At 42.2% G+C, this 16706-nt stretch overlaps 1 protein-coding gene across 3 annotated transcripts in view; it reads right to left on the bottom strand.

Annotated features, from left to right (window-relative positions):
• LOC129707991 (mucin-2-like) overlaps positions 1-16706 on the bottom strand; it is a 149877-nt gene that overhangs the window by 56061 nt on the left and 77110 nt on the right. For all 3 annotated transcript variants that reach the window (XM_055653525.1, XM_055653527.1, XM_055653526.1), the window contains exons 43-50: positions 16557-16607; positions 15656-15994; positions 14724-14774; positions 13824-14162; positions 12893-12943; positions 11992-12330; positions 11061-11111; positions 7921-7986 (exon numbers count right to left, since the gene is read on the bottom strand). In XM_055653525.1, the coding sequence (XP_055509500.1) occupies positions 7921-7986; positions 11061-11111; positions 11992-12330; positions 12893-12943; positions 13824-14162; positions 14724-14774; positions 15656-15994; positions 16557-16607 (1287 nt within the window). The remainder of the gene's footprint in view (positions 1-7920; positions 7987-11060; positions 11112-11991; positions 12331-12892; positions 12944-13823; positions 14163-14723; positions 14775-15655; positions 15995-16556; positions 16608-16706) is intronic.

Below are 16706 nucleotides of genomic sequence, written 5' to 3' on the forward strand. Positions count from 1 at the left end.
CGCTCTTTCTGCGCATCCCGCTGGAGCTGCTCCAATAGCTGTTGGATGCAGCTCAGGCGGCTGTCTCTCCTCCGTTTAGGTGGAGACATGTCCCCGTCCGACAAATCGGAACTCACCGGCCGGTTGGTTTTCCTGGTGGATTTTTTCCCAGTCTGCTGTTCAGGTATTAGCGGGACTGGGCTTGGCTCGGTGTCGGGGATGCTGGTGCGCTCTATGAGCGGTCCAGCCGCCTGTTGCTGCCCCCCTGAGATTGAGCGGGGCAGTTCTCTTTCAGAGCTTTTTCTTGAGTGTACTCATTTCTATAAGCAGAAAACACATACACAACTCTCCTTCTCCGTTAGACTCCTTTCCACACCTCAGTGTACTTACCTAACGGTCCGTTTTTTAAATTGCAGTGGGAGAGCCTAACTCCAGCTGCCGCCGCTTGTTGCACTGCTGGCGTAATGCCGCGCATGCGCGCTGAGTGGGTTCTTCATGTAGTCACTCACGTGACTCCGAAGTAAAACACAACCGCTGTACTTGCATTTGGAGCAGTGAAAGATGGTCAATCAGATGAAACAATCAAACCAGGATGACCTGAGGAAAATGGTTCAATTGATTCCACGATATTATTTTACATTCATAGTGTTAATATTGAAGGGAGAACATTTTTAATAACTGAAGATGTGTTATTTATTAGGAATAACACCTCAATGCACCATTTTCACTCGGAGCTTCACAAATCAGAAATGTGATAATAAATATTCCTAATTTTGGATTCCATCCTGCTAAGGATAATCAGCAAGATAAATACTGGAAGCAAATTACAAGGAAAATAGGTTTCGATAGAAGAATGAAAGGCTTACTTCACGACCTACTCAAAGAGCAATCACAACATTGCACGTGGAAAGGGGCTTTACATGATTACAAGTCACCATTACTTACCAAGTACATAGCTGGTGGTTGGTGTGGCTTTGGTCAATTTCTCTGTGGCTGTTGTTTTTGTAGAGCATGAAAAAAACATTTCAACCACTTCTGATGCATTGTGAGGTTTTATTTGTCTCCTTCAGTTTTTAGGACACTGTCGTATGATGCAAAACTGAGGCCTCTAACCTACCACCTATGTAGGAAAGTCACTTCAGTGGAGAATTGCTGGACCTTTGAGTATGTTTGCAATTGATAATATTGAAGTTCCATTAGTTCATAATTCTTGCTGATGATCCACTAGAATAGATTACTATTTATTATCTTGCGCGGTTCCCCAGCGTTAATTTACTTAAAGAATCCAACCCAATCTCCAGCACAGGTTTTGCACAACATCAGAGCGTTCTGCAGCTGAGTGGGCATCTTGTGAGGAGAGCAACAGCAGTCCTATTCACAGAGCAGCTGCAATAACCTGCCCTGCCAACTCAGCAAAATGTCGGCATTCAGAAAATTGGCAAGAATTAGGAAATCGTCAAAGACTTTACAAAAAAATCGTGCATTTGTTTAAATTAAAATATAAAAAACATTTAAATTCAAAGAAATCAAACAAATTGTTTCATAGAGCATACAGCACAGATAAAGGCTCTTTGGCACATATGGTCCACACCAACCATCAAGTACCAACCTCTGCAATAATCGTACTCCAACCCATTTTGTTTATGCAGTACTACTATCACCTCCCTTCCCCCCCCCCTCCAGATTCTACCATTCATTTAAACACTCAGGCGATTTACAAAGGCCAATTACCATACTGACCCACACTTCTTTGGCATGTGGGAAGAAACGGAACACCCAGAAGAATCCCAGGTGGCCACAGGGAGAACATGCAAATTCCACTCTGACATGTTCAATGTATATCCTGATTGACAAATTGAATCCAGTTTGCGCAAGATACGAGTCAGCATCTCGACCAGCTATTCCAAACCACCCAACCACTGCTCAATTTAACATTACCTATCACACACCCCAACAATTTGTCAATCAGAATTAATACAGTTCATCAACACCTTCATCATGCCCAGGCATATTTGGCAATGTTGCAATCTCAGATCTAACAATCAGCACCCACACAGAGTACGCAGTAATGGGACTGCTTACTGAGAACCTCCCTCGTCAGGAATGTAGCTGTTGAAGTATTGAGATTATGCACATTGTAAAGGGCCTGTCCCACTTTCACTACCTAATTCACAACCTCTGCCGAGTTTGCCCCGACTCATACTCGCAGCATGGTCGTCACGAGGTCCTAGGAGGCCGTAGGAGGTCGTAAGTAGGCCGTGATGCTAGTCGTAGGTACTCAGGGCATCAAGTAGGTCTGGGCGTTTTTCTAGCCTGATGAAAAATGTCCACGAGTAAAAAAGGTCGTGAATTAGGTTGTGAAAGTGGGACAGGCCCTTAAGCAACCTACCTCAGGATTTACAACATAACGTCCATAGTAAAAGCAATTCCGAATCAAATAATTACACAGACACTGTGGAACCATTGAAGCTAACTTTTGTTACCTGCTTATAACAGAATGCATAAAATGATACAACTATACAGATTGCGCATTTGCAAGGTTTAACCCTGTTGTCATAAACTAAAATTGAGGATGGGATAGCAGAGTGGTCAATAGAGGAAAATATTTTTAAAGCAATAATTTGAAAGAAAAGTTTGAGATAGGGCAAAACTAGCTGGCATTTATTTCATAGAACATAGAACAACTAGAAAGCAATCCTGAACTACTACCTCCATTGGAGACCCTTGGACTACCTTTAATCAGACTTTACTAGTCTTTATCTTGCATTAGGTTTTACCTGTTTATCATGTATCTGTTTATTGAGTTGGAAGATTGCAACCTTCATGTGGTCCGCCCTGTTTCGACGAATGCAATCAACTCGGCGTGTACAATCAAATAAGTTCAAATAGAACAAGTTGTCCTACAACTGTAGGCTGTGCACGCCATACACAAGAAAAATAAGATGTATCTGTATACTGTGGACAGTTCGATTGTAATCCTATAGTCTTTCTACTGACTGATTAACATGCAGGAACAAGCTTTTCACTGGCAAGCAATAAGTCAAACTTTTGTAACCTCCAACTAGAGGTATTACAGTGTAAAATGTTTTTCTGCAATACAGAATCGACAGCAAAGCTACTGACCACAATGACATCTACTCCCAGCTACAGAGCAGGCAGACCAACTGGTTGATTGTTATCTATTTTAGTTTAGTTTAGTTCTGCTACATCTGGCTTATCTCAAAAATATATGTTGATATATCTACCAACAGGATTGGTTTATACAGATCTCATAACCCAAACCAACTACTCCAGTTTACTCTCTTTCCCTCCAAACAGCCTTCCGCACCATTTTTTCCTTTGCAAGCTGCAAATCCACCTGATCTCCTTGGCAAATCGTGCCCTATCAAGTGCTGACTTAGATCAATTTATTGCTTAGCTTCTCCCATCACTGCAGTATATTGTGGCTCATGTGGGAATGGTCCTTCTTATCCTTTAGTTCATGATAGATAATTCCATTAATATTGTATCCTTTGCATAATGTGGGCTAATTGAATTTGGTTACAGATTTGGTAACTGAAGCTGAAGGTGACTGGGATCTGGTTAAGAACACAACCAGCAGAATCTTTTATAATCTCAAGATTGAAAAACAAGTGTGGGCAACCAAGTGTACAATAGAATATGCAAATCCAGCTGAAACATTGATGAGGATATCAGCAGGGCTAGAGGTTAGAATTGTGTGATAATACAGAGATGGAAATAAATAAATGGCAACTGTGGTGCAAGGTTCAACAGCCATCAACCACTTACTAGTTGTGGAGCTGTTGGTTGTTGAAGTTGTACGCGGCACCTTGCCTGTTGATGTTGTTTCTATAAAACCTAAAAGATGTCACAGTCAGTTATAATGCACACTGTTGCTCTATGACTTTGTATCAGGTTCAACTTGTTATTTTTCATTTTCAGGATACAGATGTCACCAGCAATACTGGCATTTATTGTCAATCCCCTATTGCCCCCATATTGAGGAGACAAAGGCTAAACTTTCCATGCTTAACAAGCAATATAACTGACATACCATCTATAAATCTCCATGACTGTGGTATGAAGAATTCTCCTGGTCTTGTTCAGATTGTACAATGGAACCCGATGCCACCACTGGAAATCTGCAGCTCGAGCTAATCAGCTCTGCTTAGATAGATCTTACATCCTTAACTGGAAGTTGCATTGTAGCTGTGAGGAGAAAGTAGCATGGAGGCTGTGCTACGAGTCAAGCTGGCCTGAGAAATTATAGACTAGTTTCACTGTTTTAATGGTATAGTCCTCTTCAGTAATGCAAAACCCTATCTCCCATAAATCGTCACAGGTGTTGTCGATTCTGTATTGCAAATAAACATTTCACAATAAACAATTGCATTAATGCTGTACACTCAGAATTAAACTGACTGGCTCAGATTTCTTACAGGATGCCGAAGAGTGAAGGAAAACTGGGATTTGGCTGAGAGCCCGATAGGGAAATCAAAATAAATCTGGTGGGGAACAATTAAGGTGTGCAAGAGAGTTAAAGGTTCTTGGGAAAAGGGATCAAAGGAGAATATTAGAGTGTTTGAGTAGATCGGTGGATGTAGAATTGCATCTGGGACACTTCGGTGGGCGGCGCGACTCTCGTCAGCAGCGGCCTCTGCAGTCCGTCTATATTTTTATTATTTTTGTCTCGTTTCTATGTAGTTTTTATTTTATTTTTTTGTCGGGGTATGTGTGTGGGGGGGGGGGGGGGGGGGGGTGGGGGGGGTAACTTTAAAATCTTTCCCCTGCACGGGAGACCCGAACTTTTCTTTGTTGGGTCTCCATTGTCCTTGAGGCTGGGCAACGTGGAGCGGCCACCAGCAGGAACGACCTGGGGCTCCAGTCGCGGAGCTGCGGACTGCTCACCGTCGCGGGGCTGGCCGAGTCCGGAGCGGGTGGAGCTGTGGTGGAGCGCTGCTGTGGCCCGACACCCAGAGATTCGGAGGCTGCAACCGCGGGTCTGGCGGACGGGAACGCCGGGAGCCCGCGGGTCCCTGGTGGGAGACCGCTTTTCGGGGCTTCCGCAACGGCGACTTCTCCCGCCCGAGTTGCGGCGTTGAGGAGCACCTGGAGCGGGGCCTTACATCACCGCCCTGCGCGGCTTGGAATGGCCGCGGGACTTTGCGAGCGCCCGCCGGGGGCTCCAACAACAGGACCCGGTGCGCAACCTTGCATCACCCGGCGTGGCTTTAATGGCCTCGGGACAATCGCCATCGCCAGCCGGGGGCTTTGACTTTGACTCTGACATGGGGGGGGGGGGTGCAGTGGGGAGAGATAAGTTTTTTTGCCTTCCATCACAGCGATGTGATGGATGTATGTGTACATATTGTTGTGTCTCAGGGCTTTCTCGTTTTGTATGTATGGCTGCAGAAACGACATTTCGTTTGGACCTCAACGGGATCCAAATGACAAATAAATTGTATTGTATTGTATTGTATTGTATTGTAGAAAGAGGGAAGGAGGATGGGAGAGGGTTTGGACGGCACCAGAGGGAAGTCATCGGCGAGGGATAGAATTTGGAAGAAACAATCAGAAGTAGCATGGCCACATGAAGAGGCAGGGATAATGGAGAGAATATGGGCTGGATAGTTTGTACAGAGGGGGGAAAGATGATGGATACTCACTGAAATAATTAAAATTCCAAATGCCCTTTCAATTAAAGACAGTTTCCTTGCAAAAGGCTGTCATATTTACTGTAAATCAGTGTTGTGCTGTACTTGGAGTTGGTGTTAGCAGAGGCTCACAGCAAAATCAAATTTTATAGTCAAGATATATCTTGACTTCCTCCAAAGGCTCTTTGGTGACTGCAGACCAGTCCTACGTATGGGTCTTGGGTCACATTGTCTGGTGATTCACTTATTGGCCACCGAGGGAAATCGGCAAATTGGCACTCGAATTTATTAATTGTAGAGGAAACGGCAGGACAAAAATCTTGCCGTATGGACTGCAGTGATTTAATATCGCCTGGACTGTCTGGAGATGGTCTATGGCCATTAAACCATGCAGACCAGCCACCAATGCAATTCTCCTCTGGAAAAGGAGAAGCCAAGGTTCAGTTTATCTTCCAAATAGTAATTAATCAAAAGTACAGAAAAAAATAGCAAAATAACTTTTCCCCATTTGATGGTATTCCTCGTACTGGCAAGCTTTATAGCTGACAAGACGTGCAGCACCTCTTCCCAGACATTGAAAATAGAACAGTACAGCACGGATATTGGCCCTTTGGCCCACAATGTTTGTGCCGAACATGATGCCTGTTAATCTAATCTTGTCCGCATGATCCAAATCCCTTTATTCTTTGCACTTCCACGTGCTTATCCAAAAGCCTCTTAAAAGTCAACTACTATATCTACTTTCACCACTACCCCTGGCAGAGCATTCCAGCCCCCCACCACTTACTGTGTAAAAAAAAAGCCTCACACATTTACATTAAACTTGCCCCCTCTCACCTTATAACTATACCATCTAATGTTAGACATTTACACCCTGGGAAATAGGTTTTGACTCCCTGCTATATCTGTGCCTCTCATAATTTTATATACTTCTATCAAGTCTCCTCTCAACCTCTGATGTTCCAGAGAAAACAATGCAAGTGTATCCAAACTCCTCCTTTCGCTGAAACCTTCTAATCTAGGTGACATTCTGGTAAACCTCCTCTGCACCCTCTCCAAAGCCTCCTCATAATTCCTGTAAATGGCGCAACCAGAATTGCATGCAATATTTTACATGTGGCCTTACCAAAGTCCTATTGTGCTGCACAATGACTTCCATGTCTCCAACAATGAAGGCTGTTGTTGTGGCTCGTGTTGTAGCCCCTGGCCGGCAGCACTTTCATCAGGCCACTGCCAGTAACAAGATGCGTTCAATCACAGAGGGGCTCCCTCTCTTCTCACCAGCTCCACCACGGCCGGCTACTCCTTCTCCCGCGGCTTTGCCCACTCCGCCGCTCCACTGCCACCTCCTCCTCCTTCTCCCTGCAGTCCCCGACGTCTTCCAAGGTGGAGTATGTCGGCAACTCCAGGGGAGGTGGATGTGGAGGGGGCAGGGAAGAGACCAAGTGCACAGAGCAATGGGGGAAAGAGGAGGAGGCAGCAGTTGAGCGGACAAAGAGAGGGCCGGCATTTAGAAGTAGCAGCTGGCGAGAGTGGAGGAAGCCCCAAAATGACCAAGCACATCCTGTCATTGGCAACGGCCCTAACAAAGCGCTGTCGCCATAGGGCTACAACGTGAGCCGCAACTACAGCCGCCTCAACCAAGCCGTGCAGTAGATAAAGAAGGGCACGATGATGCACGTTGAAAGCCGGGGGTGACGTGAGAAGCTGGGGCCGAAAGCAGAGGGGAGGTGTTGTGTTCCGGGAGTTGAATTGCCTGTCGGTCAGCTAAAACCGAAACTCGTTATAAAGTGCTCTGTTAAAATGAGGGTTTACAGTACTGTGATCTTCCGTAATGTAAACCCTAATTCCCTAAGAATCTCCACCACTTCCCTCCCTGTCATTAGCCCACAGCATGTAATTTCACCTCATCCTAATCCTGTACAAGGCGCTTCCTTTAGTTTCTCTCCAGTCCTCTTTCATGACTTCTAAAGCTCATCCTGTCTACCTCCCCTCCACCTCTCTTTGCGCTACTCTTCCCAAACTGGCTGCCACACAACATCCCTTCATAGTCTTCCAATTTAACAGCAACAAGGTCCATCAGAATTTATTTTGAAGGACAATGAAAAAGCAATAAGGAAATTAAAATAAATCTGTTGCAGATGGCTGACAAAGTGTGAAAGAGAGGTAAAGGTTCCTCATTGGGAAAAGAGATCGAAGAGGAATATTTGTTACTTCCTCAATAGCCCTCTCAGAGCCCTTGTGCGGAAAAATTTGGTACAAGGATAAACAGCTGTCAATCCCTTACCAGTTGTGTAGGTGCTGGTTGATGTAGTTGTAGGTGGTACCTTTTTTGTTGTAATTGTTGGTGTTTCTATAAAATACAAAAGATGTCACAACAAGTTAAACCGTACACTGTGGCTTAATGCTTGGTATCAGGTCCAAACTTTTCAATTTCAGTATGTAGGTGCCACCAGCAATGCTGCCATTTATTGTCAATCAACAATGTATTCCATATTAAGGAGACAAAGGCTAAACCTTTCACACCTAATAATAAACATTGAACATAATTTTGCAAAATGTGGCCCTTTAAGTTGCAACATCATTCCAATGATGACAATATCCAAATGACTCAATTAGAGTAATCTGAGACAGAATCAGGGTGTTATTTTCTTCCTAGAAATAAATCAGACTCCTTTGGAGACCCACTGTTACCAACCTGGCTTGTAGCTGGGAGTGGTTGTGGTCTGCATCGCTATTGGTGAGGTTGTTTCTAGAGAGCAGTCAAAAACATTTAAATTGCACACTGAGATTCTATGAATGTGCATTGTTCAAATGCTTGCTTCCTGCTGCATGATTCCAAGTAGAAAAAAAAACTTTGGCTAATGTTTCTACACCACATGGAAAATAAGAGGGAGAATTGATCATTTAGCACTTTAAAGCAACATGATTACGGTTGGTCATCTATCTCTCCCCCATCCCCCTTGAGGACATTTTTGAACTTCTACAGATGAAAAAATAGAGATCATATTAACTGGTTGCATCACGGGCTGGTTCGGCAACTTGAATGCCCAGAAGCAAAGAAGACTGCACAAAGTGGTGTGCATGGCCCAGTCCATGACGGGTTCTGATCTCCCCACCATCGAAGGAATTTACAGGAGTCACTGACTCAAAAAGGAATCCAGCATAACCAGAGAGCCACACCACCCAGGCCACACATTCATTTCACCCTTGGCATTGGAAAGAAGACACAGGAGCCTGAAAACTGTAACATCCAGGTTCACGAATAGCTTCTTCCATGCAGCCGTCAGGCTATTAAATACTACAACGTCCAAATAAGTTCTGAACTACATGGACTTGGGGGCACAGGTTTTGTCTTTTTGCATTATTTTTGTATGTGGAAAATAAGAGCTGAAATTGACCATTTAGCACTTTAAACCGAAATGGTGATGGTTGGTCATCTATCTCTCCTCATCCCCCTTGAGACCTTTTGAGCCTGGAAGTTGGTCCACCTCCATAAATATATTCAGTGACTTGGATTCTTAAGCCTTTGTAAGTGCAAACTCCATACGAGTCATCACCCTTTGAGTGCAGATATTATTGCTCATCTCAGTGCATAATTTCTTGCTAAATAATGGGAGACGGTGACCCTCATAGCTAGTCTCCAAAGCGTGGAAACCCTGTCCTGTTCTGCCAGGATGTTTAAAGTTTCTATGAGCTTTGTTGTTCATTTGCTAGGTGCGAATCCACCTCCCGCTCTATTCGAAATGATCTCCCAGGCAATCCTGCCCTATCAAGTGTCGTTTCTGCCAGTACATCATCCAGCGCTGCTTAGATTTACTCCCATCACTCCAGAATATTCTCTCATTTGTGGGAATGGTCACTTTTATCATTTGGGTCAAGACAGGCAATTGCATTAATGCTGTATCCTTTATATAAAATAGACGGACCAGATTTCTTAACTGATGAATGCTGACTGGTATAGAACACAATCAGCAGAACTTTTTTATAATCTGAAGACTGAAGAGTGAAAGCTAGAGGGTTAGAATTGTGCGATATCAGAGATGGAAATCTCTGTAATCCATCCTCAGTTATGGAATAGATAAATGGACCAAAGCCAGTGATTCAACATGATCTCAAGATTGTGCTTTGCCAGTTACTGGACAGGAGATGGAAGCTATGACACCAAATCTATTTTTTAAATGTGGTTTTAGGCTAAAGGCTTTGTTCTTTCTTGTATTTATTTGGAGGAAAGGTTTTGGTCATTGAGTACCGGATGTTGGGTAATCAATCTGAAAATGTAGTGGAAAAATATAGAGGAGAAATTGGAGTGGGTCATTAGAGAATCAGCACCATTACTCTTCCCGTCACTCACTGAAAGGGGCATATTTCACCTCAACGTAATCCTGAACATGAGACTTCCATTAGTTCTTCTCCCGTCTTCTATAGTGTCTCCGAGAGTTTATCCTGTCCACCTCCCCTTGCTCTCCTTTTGCGCTATGCCTTCCAAACTGTCTACTACACAACATACATTCAAGTCCTCTCAGTTTTAACGACAACAAGATCCGTGTGGATTATATGGAGGTGAATGAAAAAGCGATAAGATAATCAAGATAAATCTGTAGCAGAGAGCAGATAAGGTGTGAGAGAGGGTTAAAGGAGGGAAGAGTAAGAGTTCCACATTGGGAAAAGGAACAAAGATGGATGATTGGCCATGTTTGAGTAGATTGGTGAATGTAGAATTGCAGCTGGAAACAAATGTTGTACTTGTAATTGATGTTGCCACATGCACACAGCAAAATCGAATTTGATAGGCAAGACAGACCTTGACCACCTCCAAAGACTCTATGGAGACTCTCCAGACCAGTCCTACGTCTGGGTCAGAGGTCACAGTGTCTGGCGATTCACTTATTGCCCACTCAGGGAAATCGGCAAATTGGCACTCGACTTTTTAATTGTATAGTAAATGGAAGGGCACAGATATTGCCGTATGGATTCCAGTAATTCAGTATCGCCTGGACTGTATTCAGATGGTCTGTGGTCATTATACCATTCAGACCAGACACCATTACATTTCCAGTCTGGAAAAGGAGAAGCCAAGGTTCAATTCGTCTTCCTTCAAGTGTTCATTAAACAAAAGTACAAAATAAAATAGCAAGATACATATTTCTGCCAATTGTGCAGATCATAAATATTGTATGAACTGGTGGTGAATTCTTGATCAGCACAGTCTATTGGGTAAATTCACTGAAACACAATCCTCTGAAGGTTATCCATAATTTACAACACAAAGTCCACAGCTACAACTAATTCAAAAGCAAATGGTTAGAAAATGAATTATCTGAGAAAGCTCAGTGAAAGTTGTACGTTGCTGCTTTCTCAATGGCTCACCCAGAGTCCTTGTGCAGACAAACTTGGTGCAAGGGTAAACAACCGTAAATCACTTACCAGTTGGGTAACTTGTTGTGGGTGTCACCTTTGTTGTTGTTGATGTTGTTTCTGTAAAACATAAAAGATGTCACAGTAAGTTATAATGCACACTGTTGCTCGATGACTTCGTATCAGGTCCAATTTTTCATTTTTCATTTCAGGGTGTAGGTTCCACCAGCAATGCAGGCATTTATTGTCAATTCACAATGCCCCATGTTAAGGATGCAAATGCTCAACCTTCCATCAACATCCTTTTGTGTTTCCATTCATCACATTCAGTTAGATTGTCATGTTAACAACAGATTTTCTACTTCATGTTGCCCTTTAAATTGCAACATCAATCCAATGATGCCATCCTATCAAAGCAATCAATTAGAAAGAATAATGTGAGATAGAATCAGTGATACTTTGTTCAAAGACGGAAGAATAAACCAGGTTCCTTTGGAGAGCAACTGTGGGCAAGAAGTACAGTAATCTCGCTGTTACCTGTCAAGTTTGTAGCTGGTAGTAGATGATGTTGTGGTCTGAAACTCTGTTGGTGAAGTTGTTTCTAAATGGTGATAAGGAGTGAGAGAGTGTTAAAGAAGGGCAGAGTAGGAGTTCCTCATAGGGAAAGCTATCAAAGTTGAAGGATACCCTGTACTTTAGATTGGTGGCTTGAGAATTACTGCTGGAAATAGACAGAGGGAAGGAGGATGGGAGAGTGTATGGACCGCAGCAGAAGGAAGTCGTCGGTGAGGGATAGAATTTTAAGAAACTGAGAAGTAGCATGGTCACATGGAGAGCGGGGATTTATGGAGAGAATATGGGCTGGATAGTTTGTACAGAGCTCATTAGAGGGGAAACGTGATGGATGGAAATGCATCTGTAACTCTTACTGAAACACAATAAAATTCCAAATGCCCATTCAATAAAAGACAGTATCCTTGCACATAACTGGCATATTTACCAGAAATTGTTGTTGTGGATGTTGTACTTGGAGTTGTTGCTTCATGCTCATAGCAAAATCGAATTTGATAGTCAAGACAGATGTTCAATTCCTCCAAAGACTTATTGGAGACTGTGCAGACCAGTCCTACGTCTAGGTCACAGGTCACATTGTCTGGTGATTCACTTATTGGCCACTCAGTGAACTCGACAAATTGGCACTCAACTTTTTTAATTGTACAGTAACTGGAAGGACACAGATCTTGCCGTATGGATTCCAGTAATTCAGTATCGCCTGGACTGTATTCAGATGGTCTGTGGTCATTATACCATTCAGACCAGACACCATTACATTTCCAGTCTGGAAAAGGAGAAGCCAAGGTTCAATTCATCTTCCTTCAAGTGTTCATTAAACAAAAGTACAAAATAAAATAGCAAGATACATATTTCTTCTTAGACGATATTTCTCAGCACTGGCCCTGTTTATAGTTGTGAAGATGTGCAGCACCTATTCCCAAATTCCTGAAACATTTTGCCTTCTCTTGAATCACAGTATTTTTTGATGACAAGATTCGTTTAATCAAAACTAACTGGAAAACTCATTCCCATTTCACATATTGAAGGCACATAATCATGAGCCTATTTCTGCCAATTATGCAGATCATAAATATTGTATGAACTGGTGGTGAATTCTTGATCAGCACAGTCTAATGGGTAAATTCACTGAAACACAGTCCTCTGAAGGTTATCCATAATTTACAACACAAAGTCCACAGCTACAACTAATTCAAAAGCAAATGGTTAGAAAATGAATTATCTGAGAAAGCTCAGATAAGTTGTACGTTGCTGCTTTCTCAATGGCTCACCCAGAGTCCTTGTGCAGACAAACTTGGTGCAAGGGTAAACAACCGTAAATCACTTACCAGTTGTGTAACTTGTTGTGGGTGTCACCTTTGTTGTTGTTGATGTTGTTTCTGTAAACATAAAAGATGTCACAGCAAGTTATAATGCACACTGTTGCTCGATGACTTCGTATCAGGTCCAATTTTTCATTTTTCATTTCAGGGTGTAGGTTCCACCAGCAATGCAGGCATTTATTGTCAATTCACAATTGCCCCATGTTAAGGATGCAAATGCTCAACCTTCCATCAACATCCTTTTGTGTTTCCATTCATCACATTCAGTTAGATTGTCATGTTAACAACAGATTTTCTACTTCATGTTGCCCTTTAAATTGCAACATCAATCCAATGATGCCATCCTATCAAAGCAATCAATTAGGAAGAATAATGTGAGATAGAATCAGTGATACTTTGTTCAAAAACGGAAGAATAAACCAGGTTCCTTTGGAGAGCAACTGTGGGCAAGAAGTACAGTAATCTCGCTGTTACCTGTCAAGCTTGTAGCTGGTAGTAGATGATGTTGTGGTCTGAAACTCTGTTGGTGAAGTTGTTTCTAAATGGTGATAAGGAGTGAGAGAGTGTTAAAGAAGGGCAGAGTAGGAGTTCCTCATAGGGAAAGCTATCAAAGTTGAAGGATACCCTGTACTTTAGATTGGTGGCTTGAGAATTACTGCTGGAAATAGACAGAGGGAAGGAGGATGGGAGAGTGTATGGACCGCAGCAGAAGGAAATGGTCGGTGAGGGATAGAATTTTAAGAAACTAAGAAGTAGCATGGTCACATGGAGAGCGGGGAATTATGGAGAGAATATGGGCTGGATAGTTTGTACAGAGCTCATTAGAGGGGAAACGTGATGGATGGAAATGCATCTGGAACTCTTACTGAAACAGAATAAAATTCCAAATGCCCATTCAATAAAAGACAGTATCCTTGCACATAACTGGCATATTTACCAGAAATTGTTGTTGTGGATGTTGTACTTGGAGTTGTTGCTTCATGCTCATAGCAAAATCGAATTTGATAGTCAAGACAGATGTTCAATTCCTCCAAAGACTTATTGGAGACTGTGCAGACCAGTCCTACGTCTAGGTCACAGGTCACATTGTCTGGTGATTCACTTATTGGCCACTCAGTGAACTCGACAAATTGGCACTCAACTTTTTTAATTGTACAGTAACTGGAAGGACACAGATCTTGCCGTATGGATTCCAGTAATTCAGTATCGCCTGGACTGTATTCAGATGGTCTGTGGTCATTATACCATTCAGACCAGACACCATTACATTTCCAGTCTGGAAAAGGAGAAGCCAAGGTTCAATTCATCTTCCTTCAAGTGTTCATTAAACAAAAGTACAAAATAAAATAGCAAGATACATATTTCTTCTTAGACGATATTTCTCAGCACTGGCCCTGTTTATAGTTGTGAAGATGTGCAGCACCTACTCCCAAATTCCTGAAACATTTTGCCTTCTCTTGAATCACAGTATTTTTGATGACAAGATTCGTTTAATCAAAACTAACTGGAAAACTCATTCCCATTTCACATATTGGAGGCACATAATCATGAGCCTATTTCTGACAAATATGCAGATCATAAATATTGTATGAACTGGTGGTGAATTCTTGATCAGCACAGTCTAATGGGTAAATTCACTGAAACACAGTCCTCTGAAGGTTATCCATAATTTACAACACAAAGTCCACAGCTACAACTAATTCAAAAGCAAATGGTTAGAAAATGAATTATCTGAGAAAGCTCAGATAAGTTGTACGTTGCTGCTTTCTCAATGGCTCACCCAGAGTCCTTGTGCAGACAAACTTGGTGCAAGGGTAAACAACCGTAAATCACTTACCAGTTGTGTAACTTGTTGTGGGTGTCACCTTTGTTGTTGTTGATGTTGTTTCTGTAAAACATAAAAGATGTCACAGTAAGTTATAATGCACACTGTTGCTCGATGACTTCGTATCAGGTCCAATTTTTCATTTTTCATTTCAGGGTGTAGGTTCCACCAGCAATGCAGGCATTTATTGTCAATTCACAATTGCCCCATGTTAAGGATGCAAATGCTTAACCTTCCATCAACATCCTTTTGTGTTTCCATTCATCACATTCAGTTAGATTGTCATGTTAACAACAGATTTTCTACTTCATGTTGCCCTTTAAATTGCAACATCAATCCAATGATGCCATCCTATCAAAGCAATCAATTAGGAAGAATAATGTGAGATAGAATCAGTGATACTTTGTTCAAAAACGGAAGAATAAACCAGGTTCCTTTGGAGAGCAACTGTGGGCAAGAAGTACAGTAATCTCGCTGTTACCTGTCAAGCTTGTAGCTGGTAGTAGATGATGTTGTGGTCTGAAACTCTGTTGGTGAAGTTGTTTCTAAATGGTGATAAGGAGTGAGAGAGTGTTAAAGAAGGGCAGAGTAGGAGTTCCTCATAGGGAAAGCTATCAAAGTTGAAGGATACCCTGTACTTTAGATTGGTGGCTTGAGAATTACTGCTGGAAATAGACAGAGGGAAGGAGGATGGGAGAGTGTATGGACCGCAGCAGAAGGAAGTCGTCGGTGAGGGATAGAATTTTAAGAAACTGAGAAGTAGCATGGTCACATGGAGAGTGGGGATTTATGGAGAGAATATGGGCTGGATAGTTTGTACAGAGCTCATTAGAGGGGAAACGTGATGGATGGAAATGCATCTGTAACTCTTACTGAAACAGAATAAAATTCCAAATGCCCCTTCAATAAAAGACAGTATCCTTGCACATAACTGGCATATTTACCAGAAATTGTTGTTGTGGATGTTGTACTTGGAGTTGTTGCTTCACGCTCATAGCAAAATCGAATTTGATAGTCAAGACAGATGTTGAGTTCCTCCAAAGACTTATTGGAGACTGTGCAGACCAGTCCTACGTCTAGGTCACAGGTCACATTGTCTGGTGATTCACTTATTGGCCACTCAGTGAACTCGACAAATTGGCACTCAACTTTTTTAATTGTACAGTAACTGGAAGGACACAGATCTTGCCGTATGGATTCCAGTAATTCAGTATCGCCTGGACTGTATTCAGATGGTCTGTGGTCATTATACCATTCAGACCAGACACCATTACATTTCCAGTCTGGAAAAGGAGAAGCCAAGGTTCAATTCATCTTCCTTCAAGTGTTCATTAAACAAAAGTACAAAATAAAATAGCAAGATACATATTTCTTCATTAGACGATATTTCTCAGCACTGGCCCTGTTTATAGTTGTGAAGATGTGCAGCACCTACTCCCAAATTCCTGAAACATTTTGCCTTCTCTTTAATCACAGTATTTTTGATGACAAGATTTGTTTAATCAAAACTAACTGGAAAACTCATTCCCATTTCACATATTGGAGGCACATAATCATGAGCCTATTTCTGCCAATTGTGCAGATCATAAATATTGTATGAACTGGTGGTGAATTCTTGATCAGCACAGTCTAATGGGTAAATTCACTGAAACACAGTCCTCTGAAGGTTATCCATAATTTACAACACAAAGTCCACAGCTACAACTAATTCAAAAGCAAATGGTTAGAAAATGAATTATCTGAGAAAGCTCAGATAAGTTGTACGTTGCTGCTTTCTCAATGGCTCACCCAGAGTCCTTGTGCAGACAAACTTGGTGCAAGGGTAAACAACCATAAATCACTTACCAGTTGTGTAACTTGTTGTGGGTGGCACCTTTGTTGTTGTTGATGTTGTTTCTGTAAAACATAAAAGTTGTCACAGTAAGTTATAATGCACACTGTTGCTCGATGATTTCATATCAGGTCCAATTTTTCATTTTTCATTTCAGGGTGTAG

Source organism: Leucoraja erinacea, chromosome 22 (genome assembly GCF_028641065.1).
Source record: "Leucoraja erinacea ecotype New England chromosome 22, Leri_hhj_1, whole genome shotgun sequence".
Classification (NCBI taxonomy): domain Eukaryota; kingdom Metazoa; phylum Chordata; class Chondrichthyes; order Rajiformes; family Rajidae; genus Leucoraja; species Leucoraja erinaceus.